At 39.5% G+C, this 22,277-nt stretch overlaps 1 protein-coding gene across 1 annotated transcript in view; it reads right to left on the reverse strand.

Annotated features, from left to right (window-relative positions):
- The window catches only part of cdin1 (CDAN1 interacting nuclease 1), a 77,611-nt gene extending 55,628 nt beyond the window's left edge, over positions 1-21,983 (reverse strand). The window contains exons 1-6 of the mRNA XM_037695408.1: positions 21,911-21,983; positions 21,571-21,684; positions 8,217-8,262; positions 6,332-6,396; positions 5,492-5,552; positions 2,476-2,548 (exon numbers count right to left, since the gene is read on the reverse strand). Of these exons, the coding sequence (XP_037551336.1) occupies positions 2,476-2,548; positions 5,492-5,552; positions 6,332-6,396; positions 8,217-8,262; positions 21,571-21,671 (346 nt within the window). The 5' untranslated portion in view covers positions 21,672-21,684; positions 21,911-21,983. The remainder of the gene's footprint in view (positions 1-2,475; positions 2,549-5,491; positions 5,553-6,331; positions 6,397-8,216; positions 8,263-21,570; positions 21,685-21,910) is intronic.
- Between the last annotated feature and the right edge of the window lie 294 nt (positions 21,984-22,277).

A 22,277-nucleotide genomic window follows, 5' to 3' on the forward strand; every position in this document is an offset into this window, starting at 1 on the left:
ACACACACACACACACACACAATGAAGTAAAGATGGTATAGTATAAAGAATATAGACTAGAAGAGAAAATATGCATCATCTGTAAAATAATAAGTCAAAAACAAAACTCAATTCTAAAGATTGAATGATTGAATTCCATGTTCAGAGTTAAAAAAAAAAAAAAAACACCTTGAATTTAACAATAATCTAAAATTATTTTCTTAGAAAAAAAAAACATTGTGCTGATAAATGTTTGTGTAAAATGAAATGCTACCCTGAGAAAAACATTACCACATACTCAAATGGGTGCATGTAGTTTGTCTTACCCAGTGCAGTCTTTTGTTCATGAGGCCAAAAACATTATAGATGTTGATATTATATTCGATAAAACTGTTTTGAATTTATCGATTCATGCACAAGAGCCACCAGATCGCCCTGCATCCTGCTTGACTGATGCCCTCTCCAGTACTTGAGCTGCAAAGAGGAAGGGGAGGGTGTTTCACATTGTTGGTGGTGTCGTCATGCTGAGCTGTGGTGGCATGTGCAGCTTGTAGGAAGTGGGAAGTGTGTGGAGGAGGTGGTGGGGTGGGGTGGGGTGGGGGGGACAGCAAAGCGAGCAAAACAAAACAAGGACGACACAAAAAAAAAAAAAAACAATTTAAAACCTTCTATTGATCCGGGGCTGGTGATTGTACATATATTCTATCGTCCCAGAGGCCCCATTCCCGTTTCCCTTAAATGCAAGAGAAAAGAGATGGGGAATAAAAACAACAGTGCAAGGCAAAGGCAAGCCACTCACCCAGTAGGGGGTAATGTCCCTTATATAGAAGTATATTGATCTCCCACCCCCCACCGCCTTAGAGTTCTACTAAAACACAAACACACACATGCACAGGTTTGCAGTCTGAGGCTGGATGGAGCATGACAGATATGGCTGCCAATAGCAGTGAACCAGCCTGTTAGTTAATCGCCACCAAAGACAATTATCCTTGCATTGTTTCATGGTGGAAACACATTACTGGGGTTTAATATACACACAGGGAGATTTGACTATTTGACCACAGCCCACATGGGAAGGAATCTGTGTAAGGTCATGGGGAGATGGCAGAGAAGCTACGTCAAGAGGTCACCCTCATATAGTCCTGGTAGTAGAGTTTATAATACAACAAGAAGAAAAAAAATGTGTAGGCCAGTGTTTTTGTCACAAATATGACCATAGCGTTAAATTGTGCATATTGGGGACAGCGTTGCCCAGAGGCAGGTTGGTTGTCTTCCAGTAGGAGGGTCAGGGGTTCCATCCCTAGCCCCTGCAACGTGCTTCTGTGTCCTTGGGAACAACATTGTATCCCCCACTGCTCACTGATGTGCTGAATAAGAATATTAAAAAATGCTATACATGCAAAAAGTTGATGATTGTAACCATATACTTTTGAAATTAAAATCAATCACTCAGAAAGTTTCATGTGCTAAATATCTATTCTGAGCAATAATAAAGTATGTTTCCACCATATGGAGATGGACGGATGTGGTGTGCCATTATGAGAGACAGAGCATTTCTCCCGGATGAATGCTCTGTTCTACAAACTGTTCAGACTGGTACTTTGACAGGCAGTGGATAACGGTGGGTCCAAAGCAATCACATCTTCGACTTTGACAAATGGCTGTGCTGTGGAGGAATTGAAAATAACACACATCCACTTTAATCCCTTTCTTGATTAAATCGGAATCACATCATTTTTGACATCATGCAATTCCCTCTTAAAAACACTGAATCTGCTTCTGTACAGAGTACAGACACATGCACCCAGTCCGTAGGACAGAAATATTAACGCTACGGGTGTTATAATAAAAAACTAAGGACGTAAGATTCAAATGTAATGTCACGTATACACAAAAACATTTTGAACCAAAAAATGGTGGACGCAAGAAATCACTAGCAAGAAGACAGACACTAAGCAGAGCATACGTGCTCAACATTTCAGAAAAATCCTGGAAAATATCTTGGACACATTCAACAAAAATATTTGTGTCTGGAATCCTGTTTTCCTGCAGAGCTCCATCAGCACTAGCTTGGAACGGTTTGCTTTTTCTGTCACAGTTTCTTCAACTCCATTTCCTATGCAGACCCTGTAGGTCTACAGAAAGCAAAAAGGGTTCGGCTACGAAAGAACATAAGGAATAAATTAAAGCATTTGCATAAAAGAGAGTGAGGAAAGAATTAAGGGGGTTATAAATAACACTGATGAACTGAGCTAACATTGATCCACACTGCAGCTGAGAGATGGGTGGTCCTCCCAGGACTTAATTGCCAATCATGTGCCCCGGGATGGAGCTTCTACGAAATGTTGACTGTGTGTCATTAGGGTTCGACAGGCTGAAAATACAGCAGACAGACTGGAATCTAAACTCAAACAGAGGGCGATTTGGTGGACAAAGTGCTACAATTAAAAGTGATGTGAAGAGTCACTTAGAGCCAAATGGAAAAGTGTTACTCACGCATTTCACCGTCCACGTCCTGAAGGAATCTGTCCAGGATAATACGAGCCATCAGCGCAGGAGACAGGTCCACCTAGTGCACAACAACAACAAAAAATACCTGAATAAAAACAGGATATTGTGTCAGTTGGTAAATATTGTAACTTTGAAACCAAACCATTTTAGAATTGTTATTATTTTACATTTTCTGCTGAAAGCGTAGCTAAAAAAAACCTGAGAATTTAAACACTGAAATTATACTAACAGCTGAAGTTTCTCTGATGTCACAGATAATAACAATCTTAATAGCTCTAAATTATATTATTGCAGTCTCAAACCTTGACCCAGCTTTTGACAATCTCATTGCAAATTGGTCTTCGAAAGCCTTGCTATGCAATAACCTTTCCCAAAATAACAAGCGATCCCCTGTTACACGGCCGTTGCCTGGCTGAATTCCTTTAGTTTCTATCAAAGAGACATTCCCAGTCTCTCATCTTGTGAGAAAAAGCACATGCTATGCTCAGGCAAAAGACAATGGAGAGCTTTAATCACCGGCAGATCACCAAGGCAAAACAGCAGCAACCAGTAGGACACACCTGAGGGACTATGGGAATGCAGCCCATAATAGGAAAGATAAAACGTACGGCTGAAGTCTTCTTTGAACACAAAGACACCTGAAAAGGTGAGCACTGTTTTTAGTTTGAGTGAAAGGAAAAGCCCTGACAAGAAAGCACAAATGATTGATGCTGAAGGTGTCTACCTGAGATTCTTATCAGGACGCTGCACTTCCTCACATTTCAAGACACGTTGTTTTTGTGTCATTGTGATGCTCTAAAAAGCACATTGTTAATGCAGTCTTAATGAAACATGTTTTGTAGCTGAATTAAAACATGCATGTGTAATAAAGTTGTTTTTGTTGTCGTTTCTCTAAAGCAGTACTTTCGACCTTCATTTCGACAATACACAGCATACGCTAATATAAAGACACTGTATGTTTTTCATGACTAAATTCCACAGCCTCTCGAAGATGGAGGGGACAAAAGTACTTGAAGACTAGCTTATTAAAAAACAACATTCTTACAACCAAACAACATTTTTTCTTCTTGTTAGCATAATTGGGGACCAAAAGTGAATTAGCCCTCAGCTCACAGCCTGAATGGAGTGTTTCATGCTGCATTATGATTACATGCTGGGGCCAGCAATCACTCACACTAAACAATGTCTTTTTACCAACTATAGTATTTGTTAACACTTCTATAACATTGCAATAAGAAGACAGCTTATAAAAAACCACAAGATATCTATAATGGTTAGTGTGACTTTATTAAAGCCTTTGATAGTATTGCGGATTTTGTATTTGGCTCACTTAGCCAAGTAGTGTTCTTTAATCTCTCAAATTATTGCAATTATTTCTTTCTTTTTCTCTCCTCTCCAGCCCTCCTATTTGTGCTTACTGGCCTGTTCTCAATACACACCGTTGGATAACTACAGAGTATCAGATTTTTGGAAACTGACACATGAAAAATGGCAGCATTACTGATGCAGGCTCAGCCTGAATAAGTGCCACCTGATTAGTTCAGGTGCTTGCGTCTCCTTAATTTTCAAATTAATCACGAGTCCATCTCTACCCTCAGCTCAGACGGCAGCACTTCATGAGTTTAGCATCTAACTAAAATTCACAGAGCCTTGAAATCCTGCTGAAAATAATTATTGTTAAAAATATTCTGGTTGTATTAGCCTAAAATGTTAATAGCTGTCACAAGCACTGCAGCATTAGCGCACCTGCTCTTATGCCTATAAGTAACCTTTGCATTAAAAACCCCCATAAAGCACAAAAAATACTGAGTTTAAAATCCCTTATTTGTGGACTTCATCTAGAACAAAAAAATTAAAAAATATATATATATACATCCATGAAGAGCTTTCATCACTGTTAATCTTTTTCATCTATTGGAGATATATTGTCTCATAAAGACACAAAACTACATCAATTAGCAGTCTGAGAGGGCATGAGTGCTTGGTTTAAATGTTAAGTAGCATATTAAAATGGCAGTTAAATGGTTCATAGATCGTTATCTCTGTGCTTTCAAGAAAAAAAAAATAATATTTCAATTAAATAGAGAATGAATAATAGCAGTTAGCTTTGAGGGTATTGCTGATGCATGTGAAGTGCTCTGAGTCTAAACTTTAAAACCCTCCTGTTGGAAGCATTAATAAGATGAAATGATGCTGTTAAATGATTCAATCATTTGTGAGGGCTTTTCAAAGTATTAAAAAAGAGGAAACTGAATAAAAACAATGTATTTTACCAGGATTTCAGTATTTAACTTTACAAACAGTTAAGTACAATAAATAGTAATTATTCATTTAAATTGCAATAATCTTTAGATTCATTAATATAGTTACTTTTAGCTCAAAATGTAACAATTGTCACACCATACTAGTCAAGTAATAGTTGATTCATTATATGTGCAAAAGTAAAAATAACATGTTGACCACTGATAACGCTCATTAATGAATGTTAAAAATACAAATAAAAGCTATGTTTATAAGTAAAGCAGCAAGTATTTTATCATTTAAGCACAAATATCTGGAACATATTTCCATGTTTTTGGCTACAAAAACAAAAAAAAACTGGAATTAAGTTGTATAAATACATACAATTGCTACTATTTCACCCAGAATACAAACACTAGTCTGACATCTTAAAGCAAATAACTAAAGAAGCGATGAAGAGGGGATTTAACCAATGACCCCATCCTCACCTGTCCGCAGTTTGTAGCAGCTCTGCTTGAACTGCAATTTGGAAAATTACAACATAAAACAAAGTATTTTCACATCTGCCTAATGGTGCTTGGAGCTAATTACATTAGATAATTGGTAATAGAGTGAATCGTTTTACCAATTTTGATAATAACTAACAGACAAGGGGGCAACTTTAAAAACTGAAGCTCAGTCATATTTATCCTTTTCTGAAAACATTTTCAGTTGAAATTATTTTTAAAAGACAGAAAAGAACTAAAGGTTGCACTTTTACCTCATTAGCCAACTCTAGCAGGACAGGAGCTGTGGGATGAGCCTTGGTTTCGCTCAGATACCTTTTATATAACAAAGGACAACAGCAGTTAAAGAAAAAAAAAATAAAACAGCTTACAGACAGACAAAAAGGGTAGAGCGAGCTAGACCAGGCCAGCCAAGACATGCTAATGTCCCTGATGACTTTGCCCTGGGTGGCATATGGCAGGCTCAGTGTGGTTAAAACAGCACTGCTTGGAGGGCTTCAAATTTCCTTGAAACCAGACAAGCATATGATAGTTAGTTAACCCCTGCCGCCCAAAAAGCCTTTTTTCCCTCTCCAGCTAAAACTGCAACTCCCCTTAGATCTTGCCGAGATCATCTCTGAGGTTTGCTGTTGTAAGTGGATTAGCAGTGCATTATCCAGGCTTATTTCCCCCAGAACAATGGCCTAATACGCTAGATAAAGGCTAATTGCAATATGCAAAAAGGTTTTTCCCCTTACAACTCTGTTATTGTTTCCCTGTTTTAACTCAACCTTATTCATTGAATTACATGTAATTATCCCATCATAAGCTTGCATAAGGCAAACACTTGTTTATTTTTGTCCTCCTAATTTGAATAGATCTGTGGTGTGGCAGGTGCAAGGAGAGGTCTGGAACAAATCCTGTGGGTGGTGGTTTGTTTGAAGGAGAATATAACTGTCTTGGTGGCCCACCTACTACCACGTAACTTTGGCAAGTCCCTTCCCAAATCAAAATTTAGACAAGACAAAGAACGCATACAAGACTAAAAGAATATTTTAGTGGCTATGCAGAAGTGGAAGAAGCAATAAATAATACATCATAAGGTCAAACAGTACCTTTGGTAGTATCTTTCAATAACATCGGGAGCATGGTGTCTTGAGATGGTCCTCTTGGTTCGTTTCTGTCATAATAAACAATAAAAAAAGCAATATTTATTATTATATTTCCAAACATATAAATATGGATGACTAAAACTAGGGATGCACAATATTGGATTTTTGGCGGATATCCAATACGCCGATATGTTAAAACTTATTTGGCCGATAACCGATACAGATATTTTTAATATACTTTCCTTTGTCAGAGCATAGCATCTTATTTAGGCTTATTTGCTACAACAATTGTGTAACAACTGTAAGAGCTGGTGACCTATATTCAGTAACAGTCATATGATCTGCAGAGCACTTTGACTTATATTAAATAAAAAGTGTTAAATGTTATTTATTAGCATTAGTCACCTGCGATGCTGTCTCACATGTGGAGGCTTGTTCCAGGTTCCTATAGCTGCAGTGTGGGATCCTCTGCACTCTTGTGCATGAAGGACAGACTTTTTAAGATCAAAGTTTTTGTCTATCAATTGTGCCGTAACACTAATCATGCTAACGGGGCTAACACGACGTCCAAATGTCTGTGGTAAAACTCACCAAGTGCTATCAGCTATTAGCTTCTCAATGACGTCGGAAATGACGGCTTGTAACTCTGATAAGGCTACGTCAGAAAAATATCTCTGACTGGGGAGGATGTAGCGAGGCTCAACGTAATCCAAATATCTTCAGAATCTGACATCCTCAACAACAAAAAAACTTCCACGCCGCCGACATTTTGACTTCTTCTTTGCCGTGATCAGATCAGGTAGGCGTGTGACGTCATCACGCTGCAGCGTCCTTGTCACTGGGTTGTCATACAAAAACAGCGTCTTTTATATCTGTGAGTTATTTTGATGGAATGGTCGATGTCCAATATTTATCTTTAATGCTAACATCGGCCAATACCAATACCATGCTGATAATATTGTGCATCCCTAATTAAAACAGTATATTTAAAAAAACTCCCTTTAGTCCAGTCCACAGTTCACTGAATTTTTGTTCGTTCAGCCATAAATTCTCTTCAGTGCTCTTGTTTACAAGTAAGAGCTTTAAGAATCAAAGTAATTCAATTTCAATAGGTTTACTTGGGGTCAAAGTGTTCGAAGGCAACCTTGTTTAAACCCATCTCCCCCCTTTTCCTTCCCTTACTCAAACCTTGTATTCATTTCCCCTTTTTTCGATCAACCACTCACATTATTTGCACACACCACACCCTGACATTTTCATGCAATTCAATTGCCAGTCTTGCCGAGAGGCCGGAGGACAGCAGATAAAAGAGGAAGAGCATTGGTTAAAAACAACTTATTTAAAAGCTACTACACACAAAAATTGTAATTCCACAGAGACGGGCAGTGTGACTGACACCTGTCAGTGGGATGATAAATGACTCCATTTTCTGCCTGTGCTGCCTTCTGCCACTGGCGGCAGCAGCCATTTATCATCATCCGCTGTCAGCCGTGGAAAGCAGCAGTGACAGTGCGAGTCAGCAAACATTTAGCACACACAGCCACACTACACGGGGAAATTATTATTGTCAGAATAATAATGGTTTAGCATAATTTATTACAGGTCCACCAAATAAGCAGGGGCTAGATGTTATTAGACAGATGGATGGGAAGGTTTGGCAGACATCCACTGAGGCTCAAGAAAGAAAAGGACCTCAATGTGAATGTGAAGAAGGAGAAGATGGAGGTGTCTGTGTGTGTGTTGGGAGGGGGGGGGGATAAATGGGGGTATGGTTGGGGGGTCCTCCAAACCAATCAGAAAGCTGGCAGTTCAATTACAAAGAAATAAAGGGACATTCATCATTCAATTAGGCACCTGTCAGGGCTCACAAAGGAAGAAAACTTCTAACCTGGTACTCCAGGGAGAAGATGCTCAGAAGAGTGGACTGCGAGTGACTGGAACAAATAAAAGAAGGACAAAGTTAATTACCAGAGTGCATTGCACAGAGACACAGGGAGAGGGGAGCTTCAAAGCCTGGACCAGCTGCCCTGTAATCTAAAAGAACATGAAAACAAGTGTGGCAAAGTTGTTCCAGATGAACACCTCTGACAAAGGATTCCTGCCATGATGATGTGGGGGTAAAAAGAAGAGGGAGATTGTGTGTGGTATGGGAGATGAGACATTTATAGCCCGTTTCTTTTTTCCTTTCTGCCAGTCATTCGTAGCATCCTTTTTGTTCTTCTGCCACATCAATAAACACGCTACAAGCAGAAGTGTTCTTCAATTAAACACAGTTTCTGCTGTTTGAAATTGCACCAATAATCATAGCAATGTAAAGATGGCCAATATTAAGTTCATAAAAATAATTTACAGCATGTTGATTCAATCAGAGTTCAGCCTCTTTGCCAAGTGGACAACTATAATAAAAGTTTGCAGTTGTTCGCTTGACTGCAGTAGAAGTGCATGTGTATATATATATATATATATATATATATATATATAAATAAAAATCCTTCTTCACTGTCACTGCTGGCATATGGGCCAGTCAGGAGTCGTCCCACTGCAACTGATGGGCTTTGAAAATAAAAACTTTTAACGCATGAAGTTGTGGCTCCCAGGAGTCAGTCCGCTCCATAACTTGCCATTAGCTACATTCATCTCCAGCTCCAGTCAGTTTCAAACACCTGGCAGAAAGGTGAACCTGGAAAACGAGCCGCTCCAACAGGGATTAAAAGTCCCGTCAATATCCCACCCTCCACCACCCGCATCTTTTGAGTTGAAAGTATTTACATGCATGAAAGATATTATTTTAATTGGCTCGTGTGCACCTCCTCCCTGTATCAAACAAAAACTATACATAATGTTCCACACATGCAAACTGCTCCATTGTCTCAAGCATTGTTGCAACTCAATACACTTTTGTTAAATCTAATGGACTTTTGTTTTTAACAAGTCACCTGAGGATGGCATGTAAACACACCTGAGAAGGTATTTTACATCAATGCAAACTGTCATAGACCCCCACCCCCCCATGTAAACATTGCAATCATAAAATGTTTACGTCATCTCAACCAATAGTTTCCATAGTTTGACTGCAATAATTTATAATAAAATTAGCTTTACCACTAAAGTGATTACTCAGTTTATGATGACAAAGGATTTAGTTTTGATACTATAAATAGAATCTTTAGACTATTTAAATATTCTCTCTCTGGTTCATTTCACACAGTTACAGTTAAAGATGCTAACAAAAATATTAAACTAAGAGGGGAAAACATCCTGCAAGCTCAGCATTAATTTAAAATGAAGCTTGGGGATCAAGAGGTCATTGCAATTTAGCAGGTTATTAAATAGTCAACTGTCAACATGTGGCCACAAAATGAAGAAAAAAATAAATTCTTCCACTCTATAACCTTGCACCTGAGCATTTCAACAACATTACTGCCTTATTGTTGGCATGGGGCCGTCACGATCCCCCTGTCAGAACGAACATCTGTTACGTTTTAAATGGATTACTCTTTTTAATGAGCATGATTACTGCTTAATTGCTAAATCTATACCTTGTTAACTTTAAAAAGGGACATTAACTGTTCTTAATATCCATGAAAACATATCCGTTCCAAAAACACCAAAAACTTTGGGGACTTTTGTTTTCCCTTTTTACGTCAATCAGATTTTGCTGACATTAAAGCTGGAAACGAGAACAAAACACCACGGAGGTTCAAAAAACCAAAGACTGAGCAGTGATTAATCACAGACTCGTACATACTATTAATATTATTATTTCAAATAACAGAAAACTGTTGTTTGGATGAAAACTAATGAAAACTACCCCCTGCAAGAAAAAAAATAAAAATCCACATCATAAAGTACATCAAGACTCAGTTACTACAATGGCAACGGTAATTTTACAACACTGTCTTTATTTAAACTTGGGTTCATGTGTAATTGTATTTTTACTACTACGTAAATATGCATGTCTACATATGTGCAAATGTATACACTCATAAGATTTCCCAAACGTATTAACCTAAACATAGATTTTAAAAAGACTCAAACACAAATATACATTAAAAGTCAAGGATTCAAGGTTTTGTTTTGCCATTCTCACCACATGTGGTACAAAGTACATGAAATGGAACAAAAGTGTGTACACAGGGTCCCAGTTACATCCAACAATAGCAAAAGTATAAATTGTAGAAGAAACCGTAATAAAGATCTAAGATATGAAATACGAAATACATTAAACTAAGAATACGCTAAAGACTTAGTGCAAAACAATACACCGAACAGCAGCACGAACATGAGTCTGTGTGAGCAGATGAGGACGAACGAATACAGCAGCATGAAATAAATCAGCAGCATGCGATCAGCAGCATGCGATCAGCAGCATGCGATCAGCAGCATGCGATCAGCAGCATGGATAATCAGTAGCATGGATAATCAGCAGCACATATCACTAATCAAAGTGGCATTACAGTGACCCCCACCCCCCCAAAAAAATAAAGTGATAATCCTGATTAGAGACCTTTAAATCATGGTATGGTATAAAGTAAATCAAATCAGATCAACTGAAAAAGCTAATGATAATAGGTCTCTGTATTTTATACTGTTTTTGACACTATTTTAAAAAGGACTATGTTTCCAAGTTACAGTCCAACAGAAAGTTCCCTCAAGATTTAAAATAATTTATTTCCACTTTTTGCTCTCATGGACATCATTTACTCATTGTTAATGTAAATAACAAATCAAATACGGTGCTCCCTACGACAGATTAAGTCATTATAATTGTTTAAAATAATTGTCAGAACTGAATCATTTCTTTAGAATAAGTCTTGAAGCAAGTACAAAAACTGAGAAGCCTTGAGGACAACATGTCACCAATAATTGGAAGAGTTTTTAAGCATTACAAAGAGGTTAACGTACGCATTTACGTTAAGTTTATTCATCAAGATCTTTAAATTTGACTTGCCTAAAAAAACTACAATTCCAGATTTAATAAACATCCACTGCATCCTGGCAGTGACCTTCACGTTAGGGGAAAAGATTAAACATTGTTCCTTTTGGATATAATTTGAAACATGGGGAAACAGAAGGTGGGGAAACAGAAGAGCAGTTAGAGAATCATTCACTCTCAACCTAATTACCCATCCTTACAGCATAAGACAGCGCATTAATATGCACTAGCACCCAAAATAGTGAAGCAGCAGATTAAATTAAAAACAATTAGGGACTTTCACTTTGTCACTGAGCTGGTACAGCTGTCTGGTCAGTGCTTTAGGCTCTATTAAGCTTGGAAATTCATTGATGAATATGACAAATTCACGTTTGAGTGTTGGATTGCTGTATTTCCTGTGAAATCACAGAGTATCAGTATCTTAAATAAAAAAAGGGAGGGGGCAGGAGCCTTGAAAAGACCATCAAAGTGTAGTGATTAGGGGTGCACCGATAAATCGGCCGGCCGATCGATCGGCCCCGATTTCCTTAATTTGGGGAGATCGGCGATCGGCCGATCTTTAAATGAGAAGCCGATTTTATCCACCGATCGTAGCTGCCTCCGGAAAGTTCTGAAAATCAGCTGCTGTCCCCTTTTGCTCCACTGTGAGAGCTCACACACAGGTCACTCGGAGCAGCCATGTCGTCGTTTTGGAAGTTCTACGCTGTAAAAGAAAATGAGCCAAAGATCGCAATTTGCAATTCGTGTAAAGCCGAAGTAAGTAGTGGTGGAGCCACCACCAAAACCTTTAATACAACAAACCTCGTTCGCCATTTAAGAAATCACCACGCCGCCAAGTATGCAATGTTTGAAGCGAGCAACCATGCTAAGGCTAATGCTAAAGCTAGCGCTAACAAAGAGGCAGTCGGTGGGTCGCTGTTAGCTTTTATGAGCAACGAAAAGAGCAAAGCTACCACGAGGAAAGTGATGGAGTTCATGGCATTAGACGACCAGCCATTTTCAGTCGTTGAGGACAAAGGTTTTAGAAGCTTGATGCAGCACGTGTGCCCACGATATAATATGCCGAGTCGGAAATATTTTTCTGATGTTGCATTACCGGAGTTGTTCAGCCAAGTTTCGAGAGACACCCGCAGCCTGCTAAAAGCTAATACAAATACACTCAGCTTTACAACAGACATCTGGACTTCTGATGTAAGTTTAATGTCCATGTTAAGTTTTACTGCACAGTGGATTTACGAACAGTTCGAACGTCATCAAGTACTCTTAAACTGTAAAGAAGAGAGAAGAGAGGCAAGCGAGCACAGACCGTGGCGTGGGTACAGCCAAAGCTACGTTGCTGGAGGCTGTTGTGAGAAGATTCAGCAACATTGAGCATGAGCCCCTGTACAGCTTGGCCACTGTTCTGGATCCAAGGCAAGTAACTATTAACATTCTATTTTAGCCATAATTACTTTTAGCCTACTACTATATTTCAACAAACATTTAAATTAAATTAAAAATTTCTTGATTGAAATGCATTTCTTTATTTACATGCAAGTCATAAAAACTGTTAATGTATACAAAACACAATGATTGACCCATCTTTCTTTGTTTATGCAAAACAAGGTACAAGAATCGCTACTTCTCAGCAGAGGTGAAAGATGACGTGAAACTGCTCCTTTTGACCAAACTTGCAGAGGGGGAGACCAGATGCACACCTGCTGCAGGAACATCCTCTGAAGTGGGACCTCCTGATATCGATGAACCTGCAGCCAAAAGGCGTAGTCTACTGTTTGCAGCTCACGACGAAATCTTGAAGGAGAACATTGAACAGGAGCAACAGCTGGCCAGCCCTTCAGCTATGCAGGTACAGAACTACCTATCTGAGGTTCCTGTCGAAAGGAGCCAGGACCCATTGGTCTACTGGAAGATCAATGAAAATCGTTTCCCTCATCTTGCTCTACTTGCCCGAACCTATCTCTCTGCCCCATGCACAAGCGTTGAAAGCGAGCGCCTGTTTAGCTTGGCTGGACATGTAGTAGATGAGAAAAGAAGTCGCCTGTCTGGTGACAAAGCAGAAATGCTTTTGTTCATCAAGAAAAACCTGCCACTAATGAAAGTGACTGGAATAAGTCTGTGAGAACTAACTTACCTGTGCCAGTGTTATTTCTTATTACCGACTGACTTGAAAATGTTACACTTGTTGCATTATCTTTTTAAGTTTTTTTTAAAAAATGTAACAAGTGAAAGAGTTGAAGGAACTGAACTTTTTTTTTTTGGTTAATTTTATAGTTTTAACAAAAATTGTGTAAACTTCATTTATATTTCAGAATACTACCTCATGACAAATTAAAACAACAAGTTTGTATTGTTTCTAGGGTATTTTTCAAGGGTATGTTTTACAATAAAATAAGATTGGTAAATTGAAGGTGCATTGTGATCTTGTAACACCCGACACTGTTGCTTATAAAAAAAAAATCGGTATCGGCCAAAATCGGAATCGGCAGTTCAGACTTTCAAAAAATCGGTGATCGGTGATCGGCCTGAAAATTGAAATCGGTGCACCCCTAGTAGTGATACACGTGAGGTACGTGTCACTTGTTGTATGACACAATATATGAATTATATATGCATACAATATTCACGAGTTCTTCATTTTTCTGACTGTAAATGCCGTGCATTGAATTTAACAGAAATGTGAACGAGAGACGTTATTTATCTTTGACCCATCAAATGAATGGAATCATTTATTTTCAAAATCAAAGTTTAACATCAAACATTTACATTAATTTGGCAAAATATGAAAATAATAACAGACAGTTTCACAGAAAATGAACTTCAAATCACTCGGCGGTGATTTGAGGACTTTGCTTCAGACATTTCTAAAAATATCTGTACTGTTTTATGAGAGAGAGGTGAGTTTAAGAGTAAATTGAGATTTATCTTACAGAGGAATATGTGAGGGAGATTTAATCTGTTTAACCAGAAGTTGCACGCTCCGTCCGATCTCAGCTTCTCACGGTACACTTGGTCAAAATAGAACCATCTACCTGTTGACGATGAATCAGCGTTGGATGTGGTTCCTTTCTGACTCGTTTCAGCGTCTCCGTCGAGAGCTACCAAACCTTCAGAAAGTCGTGCGTTGATTAGCTCAAAACAGAATTATAATCCCCAAAAAACCTCTGGATTCTTCATTGCTCTGAAGCTTTCAGAACCGACTGCATTCTCAATCTTCTCATTCTGTTAGACTATCGGACCTGTTGTCAGCTCCCAATCCAACATCTCTCAGAACTCTCAATCTCTTGGAATTCTGGAATTCTTAATTCTTCTCATTCTCCCAGACTCTTGGACTCTAACATGAACTGAGAAGTTGCCACATTTTATTTGGGTCGACTTCCTGTTCAATTTAGAGCTTTCTGATTCGTGGAAGGACCAGAAAGAGGAGTGGTTTCTGACGTAAGTTGTTTATCAACAGTCGAGGTCAGAGAATGAAACTTGTTTAACATACAGAAAAGATTATTGCAGAAGCAGCAGACTTTTTGGAGTCTCACACTTTGTAATCTTCTGAAAAAGTAAAACATGACATTTCTTCTTCAGTAAACATTTTAGTTGACCGAAGACCAACCTTTCACATACTTACGACAGTTTGCTCATTTCAGACATTCTTTGAGCACATACTGTTGCTGAACCTAGACCTGACCAACTGCAGCAACCCCAGATCATAGACTGCCCCCACAGGCTTGTACAGTAGACACTAGTCATGATGGGTGCATCACTTCACCTGCCTCTCTTCTTACCCTGATGCGTCCATCACAACAGATCCAACAGGGTAAATCTGGACTCATCAGACCACATGACCTTCTTCCATTGCTCCAGAGTCCAATCTTTATGCTCCCTAACAAGAAGAAGCCTTTTTTTTTCCTGGTTAGTCTCACTGGTTAGTGGTTTTCTTAAGGCTACTCATTGCATCAGTTGGGGTTAAATAACTTGTTACCAGATGAAAGATAATCACCCATGCAGTAATTATCCAACAGGAGGCTCGTACCTATTTGCTTAGTTAAATCCAGGTGGCGACTTTTCTTTTTTCCCCTGGTGGGGGGGGGGGGGGGGGGGGGAGTGTATATAAATAGAAAGACTACAGATGCATCTAAAAAAAATTAGAAAAATTGTGAAAAATTAATATATTTTTTCAATCATTTCAGAAAGTGAAACATATTTTACATAGAAATATTTCAAGCCTTTATTTCTTGTAATGTTGATGAAACAAGGCAGCACGGTGGTGCAACTGGTAGAGCTGCTGCCTCTCAGCGAGCAGGTCCCTGGTTCAAACCCTGTTCCGGGGGCCTTTCTGGGTGGAGTTTGCATGTTCTCTCCATGCATACGTGGGTTTTCTCTGGGTACTCTGGTTTCCTCCCACAGACAGACCAAAAACATGCATGTTAGATTGATTGGTAACTAAATTGTTCCTAGGTGTGAGTGAGAGAGAGAATGAGAGAGAGTGAATAGTTGTTTTGTCTCCATGTGTCCCTGTGATGGACTTGCGACCTGTCTAGGGTGTACTCCGCCCCTGCACCCTGCACACGGACTGTTTGAACCACTCCCCTCAGGCAGGAGGCTTCGGTCCATTCGGACCAGAACCTCCCGCCATAAGAACAGTTTCTTCCCCTCTGCTGTTGGACTCCTGAACACTCATAATGCTACCTCATAATTTCTGCTTTGGTCACATTACATCTGTATTATAATTGAATACTCCATCTGTACTGTTCTCTAAGCTTTTTTATTGTTTTCTATTGTATGGGTGTACATATGGTTATGTTATGTTTTTAATTTTACTTTATTTGTGGGTGTACACAGGTCTTATGTCTTATGTAATGTTCTCATTTTTACTTAATTTTTACTTAATTTTTACTTTATTTTACTTTATTACTATTCGCACCTTATGTTGAAGCAAATTCCTAGTTTGTGAACCTCGTTCATTGACATGGCAATAATAAACTGATTCTGATTCTGATTCTGGACATGGGCACCGGCGACCCCCGTGACCCAAAGTGGAAGAAGCAGGTAAAAAATAATGGATGGATGGATGTTGATGAAATAATTAAAATAATGAAGAAAAAAAATCAGTGCATCAGAAAATTTGAATGTTGTGAAGAAGTTGAATACTGTAAACTCCTGTCACACCCTAATCAGCTGATGAACTCCTGGACATGAGCTACAAATGTCTCACTCCTCAAGTTCAGCCACTCATGAACCAGAGACAACGTCAGAAGCGTCTTACCTGATGAGGAACAAAGAACTGGACTATTGCTCAGTGGTCCAACGTCCTCATTCAGATGAAAGTATATTTTCATGTCATTTCAGTGTTTCCACCAGGAGGTGGGACAGAGACACACCTGAGCTGCGTGTTGTTTGTACTGACAGTTTTTGAGCGGGTGGTGGGGGGGGAGGCAGCTTCCTTTAGCTTTTTAGCTAGTGCGCCTGTATTACATGCCGCTAGCTTAGTGCTACATCACTGCCGACGTGTGGAGAGTAGAGCTGTCATTTCTAAGCCGAGCCCTAAGCCCAGCCCCACCCGTCCCGAATTCGGGCCGGGCCATAATAATGTGTTAGATGGGCGGGGCGGGTTGGTGTAGGGCTTTTAATTGGGTCAGGATTAGATGTGATCCAATTATATAACATGGCTTGCCATAACTTCACCAGCCACACAGGCCATTTCACCACGAGCTGACCGGCCTCGAAAGAGGTCAAATAAATATCCTGATGCATTCTCAATAATCCAGGTAGAAAAATTCTAAAAAAGTTAAGTCTGGTCCTCTGGACATTCAAAAAGCTTGTTTTGCTTTGTTTTGTTTTTTGAATGTCCAGAGGACCAGACTTAATTTTTTTAGAGGTAAAATAAGGTTCACTTAAGCTTCAGATGGGACTATACAGCCAGGAAGTGATCCGTCGCCCAAATGGACGTTCATTCTGCCGCTGCAGTCAGCGGACGTGCGCGGCCGATGACCCAAACAGGTGAGATCCCAAAGCAGACGTGTCAGAGCAGGGTCTGTGAATAAATCAGAATGCAGGCAGAAACAGGGTTTAAATGCTCTTTTACGTCCATGACAGGACAAACACCCCCTCGGCTCTGATCTTCTGCCCCTTAATTCAGCCGCACATCCCGACCGTTAATAACTAATTAAAAATATCCGGGGTGGGGAGTGGGGGGTGTTCCAGGTTTGGACCTGTAATTTATGTTAATTTGTTGGGTCGGGTGGGGTTCGGAAATTATGACTGCAGGCTGGGCACCCCGCTTGTGTAATGGTAGCGGAAACACTGCATTTGGAAATCAAGGTCCCAGAGTCTGGAGTCAGAGTGGAGAGGTCCAGAATCCACATTGTTGAAGTCCAGAGTGACGTTTCCACAGTCAGTGATGGTTTGGGTCCATGTCCTCTACTGGAGCTGGTCCACTGGGTTTTCTGAAATCCACAGTCCATGTAGCATCTACCAGGACATTTTAGAGCATGTCATGCTTCCTTCTGCTCATGAGCTTTATGGAGATGCTCGTTTCATTCTCCAGCAGGACTCAGCTCCTGCCCACACTGACAAAGGTACCAAAGCTGACTGTGGAATATTCTCATTTTCTGAGACACTGAGTTTTGGTTTTTCATTATTTGTACGCAATAATCATCAAAATTACAATAAAAAAGGCTTGAAATATTTCACTCTATGTGTAATGAATCTACCGGTATGTAAAATGAGTTCTGAAATGATTGACAAATGATAAATATTGAACTTTTTCACAATATTCCAAATTTTTGAGATGCACTTGTATTTCAGTTTAATGCAGTAGCCTTTTACCAAATTTTCAAGTTTAACCAACTTGTAAACAAAGAAATAAACACTACAGCCACTGTAAATAATCAATGAGCATGTCACTGAGCCATTACCATCAAAAACAGTGTCTGAAGCCAAGAAATCAACATATCAATGGCACATGCCATAACAACCCTGTTCTACACTTTCCTTCCAAGGATCATGCCAGATAAACCCTGAATCACACAGAAATTAACAAATGCTTGACATTTGCTCAACATCCATTATTCTGACACTTCTTCAGAATTTCAAAAGGCTGAACGCATGCTTAATCAACATTCATATTCCCAGAGCGAGCTCCAGCACCATATTGCAGCCCGCCTCAGTGCTGATGAAAACGGCACATTAGGGCCCGATTCAAAAAAATGTTTCGGGTACTCCTCACCAGGGAGCGGTGTGTGTATGAGTGTGGGAATAATAGAGAGAAAACGCTTCACACTTCCCTGTTTAAGTGTTTTCCAAACCAGAATGATCCGTCTCTTTTTCCTACTCACCCTCCTACATTAGTGACAGTAAAAGCAATATAAGGAGTGCTGAATGGCAGCCAGAGAAAGTGTGTGTCTACGGGGGGGGGGGGGATCATTACATTCAAATTCATTCATAATATAGCACAGAAGGACACAGAGGACTCTGACTTTCCCTCCTTCTTCATTGTACCCTCCTTGCACCGACTCTCTCAGGGGACAAATGGTAGAAGGACTGGGGTCCCCTCTAGACCCAAGGGAAGTCAGGCAAGGCCTCAGAGAGCGGCCCATCATTTCCAATTCTAATGTGTGGCAAAAGAAGGGCCTGATGGGACTGATGTCACAGCCTTGCCTGCACAGGCCTGCGATGAACCCTCCCCACCAACACCCCCATCTGCTGCCCAGCCAAAGTCCAGATACTAGACAGGACACTAGGACTGTCTAAAAGGAGGGCAAGGAGGATGGAGCAAGAATGGGGGTTGATATTTGCATGCCCCTCCATTGTGAGTGGGGGTAAAAAGTGACAGCACCGTGTCCAATTCTTTTCCCCCCAGAGCAGCAAGAGAGGCCAGGCTGACAGATGACTCCCAACATCTGTGTTATGCAGCCGTTACAGATGAGGGACTCTACATCGCAATCGCTCTCTTTCTGTCTATGGGACACTCCCTCTCTCCTCCCACCAATCTTTTTCATAGTATGATCCAAAGACTGACAGACCGTCCATGAAAATTACCCTGAAATGGTCTATAACAATCATCTTGTTCAAAGTTTAAATTTTCTTCACTTTGAGTCCCCAATCAAAACCAATGACTGTGAAATGGTTTTGAACTCAATACGGCACTCAGAGTTGAGCAAAACAGTTATTGATATTCATCTATAAATACTTTAATTGAAATAATCAATTCAATGCATATTTACATGTTTTATTATAAAGTCAAGTAAGTGTACAACTCACCATCATAAGAGGAGAAAAAAGATATTATTAGTACAAATTAAAAACAGACTAACTAACTAATGTAAGAAATGTTCAGGCCCTAAAAACTATTTACTGATTCTAGTTGCAGGTCAAACGGGTTTCAATTTAAAAAGAATTAAGAAAACAAACTGTTAATATGAATGTACTATTTGTTGAACTAGCAATAATAGTTCTTAAATATTATTGATAGTGCATATATCTCTGTCATACAGTATGGATCTACAGTTGTCTCATTTGTAAATCACTGAATAAAATCCAACATGATTTAATACCTAAATATCTGTTTGTTCTTTCTCCCCAGCTATAGTAAACAAATCATTCTTTTGCCCATCATTTTATTGCAGGATTGTCCACAACAAACCTCTAGCTCCCCCCTCAACCCCTCCCTGGCCAATATTTACGCAGTGGCAGGGCTCCCGTACGGTCCGAGGGGACAGGAGGGGTGTGGGATGGAGGGGGTGGCTGACTGCTGTGCCTGAGCGCATGCTAAGAGATGATGGATGGCCTAGTCGATATGTTATGTCTTAAGAGCCTGATTTCCTGCCAGTCCAATCACTAACTCTCCAGAGCCCAGCTCAGCTGATTGGACAACCAGAATAATTTTGCAGGCTGTGAAAACACTGCTGCCGTGTCTGTCTGTCAGGCCCGGTGACGAGACTCAGGGATTTTAAAGAGCAAGGGCCTGCCCAAGATAGGTTATGGTGAGCGAAATAATAACAATAACCAGCAAGACTAAACAAAAGAGCAAGCACCTCTGGGAGAAAGAGTTCATGTGGAACTATTGGGATGAAAACTGCCCAGTGTTTACCTTTAATCATTATACCCACCAGAATATTTAAATAAAAAAGTACTGGGCATTTTTTAAAGGCACTCTGGTTAAGGAAACCAAAAAACTTAAAAACTCCAAAAGCAAAAAGGAACTTGTTGGTGTCTAAATATGAAGGAAATGGCATTAATTTTACCTACATGATATATTCTGCAAAAAGCTGACAGTAAGAACAAAGAGAAGCTGAAGCTGCTCTGAATCCCTTAGGGGACCTGATATTTTCTTTTAGATTGGTGATTAGGGTACAATGGAAGTAGGAAGTTCCAAATACATGCAACTTTGTAAGTGACCTCGACGGGATCAGCCATGGTGTCCTGGTGGCCTTGGGGGATTACACATGTTACATTCAATAAAGTGAGGGCCCTCGGTGTCAAGGAGAAAGGCAAACACAACCATTAACCTCTCTCTTCGATTTCTGGTTGCACGGGCGCTGCATGGCAAAACACTGACTAATGCTGCGGCAAGAGCCAATACAGAAACATGTGTGGAATTAATCAGGGCTTTGAAAGAGTGAATGAAACCGGATTAAAAAAAAATGTTTAATTATAAAAGAACTAAAAAAAAAATTCTAAATAAAAAAAAAATCCTGAAAATATATCACAATTTCATCTGTTTAAAGAATATAAACATATTTTATATCAAGATGAGTTTTGCGGTGAAGTTAAACTCAAAGCAGTCTGCTCCTCAGATAAATAATGTTAAATTATTATTTTTATATATAAATGTTTCTGTTCAGTGCCCTGAGGTGACTTCGGTTGTGACTTGGCACCATATAAATACACTGAATTGCATTGAATCTTATCAGTAAAGTTGTTTTGTATTAGAGTATTACTCGTAGATAAAAGGTGCTCTTCATCAGCAAGTTGATGTTTTTTTTTTGTCTTTTTTCACTCATAAACATGAGTCGTTTATACTCCTTCAAACATTACATTTACATATAAAGAAGTTACACATGATAACATTTGCAACCATGTTGTTGCTCAATGTCTCTCTTTAGGTTACTGTAAACATTTTAATTAATTACTTCTTCACTTTTTGGTACTTTTTTTGAGTACCCTTATTGCATGTTTTTTTCTGTATTTTCTTGTTGGTTTATTCTTTGATTTTTTAGCAAGGCAAATCGGTTCTTCTCATCCTAAGCATTTCATTGTATGCTAACTCTGTGTTAACCTGCATATAAAACACAACTTGAACTGTGTAACTTACTTGGGAAATGTATCTTTCAGCACCTTCATACACTGTCGTGTAGGTCTCAGCTGTTCAGTCCGTTTCACTATCTCTTTATATTCAGCTCGGGACAGTCTCATGCTTATGTCTTCACTGTGTGCACATACAAAGAAGGAAAGTTCAGTAAATCTGTATCCATGCAGATGTTTGGTGACAGCCAGTCAAACAGCTGCATTGCTAGCGAAACAGCTACGTGTTGACGCGACGCAAACATCTCTTTTCATCCACGTATAACAATTACTAGTCTGTTTTATACAACGTGTTGAAAATTAAATGGCCTAAATGTTAAAAAAGAAGTAAAAAAAAATAGCTTATTTACCTCAATTCTTGCCTCTACAGAACAGCTACAGATAGCCACTTCCCGCTAGGAAGTTAAAGACAAGACGTCTGTGTGAGCAGTGTGCTGATTGGTCAATCTGTCCGTGACGCTGAGTAAAGCGGCTGCTGATTGGTTAGTTGGCTGCAGGAGGGCAGTGTGCCTTTAAGGAGACAGACATGTAGTGTGCTTTTCACACAGTCTAGTTGGATTATCAGCTCCCTGCTAAGAGTAAATCCTGTCACACTTATCAAGTGTTTTCCTGTCTAAGAGCAAAAACTATTGACTGCAGTAATTTAAACAGAAGGGAGAAATACAAGACAGGGGTGGCACAAAGACAGGAAAAACAAGGGAGTTTCATAAATGAATC

The sequence above is a fragment of the Nematolebias whitei genome, chromosome 21 (assembly GCF_014905685.2).
Source record: "Nematolebias whitei isolate Nwh7 chromosome 21, NemWhi1, whole genome shotgun sequence".
In the NCBI taxonomy this organism is placed as follows: Eukaryota; Metazoa; Chordata; class Actinopteri; order Cyprinodontiformes; family Rivulidae; genus Nematolebias; species Nematolebias whitei.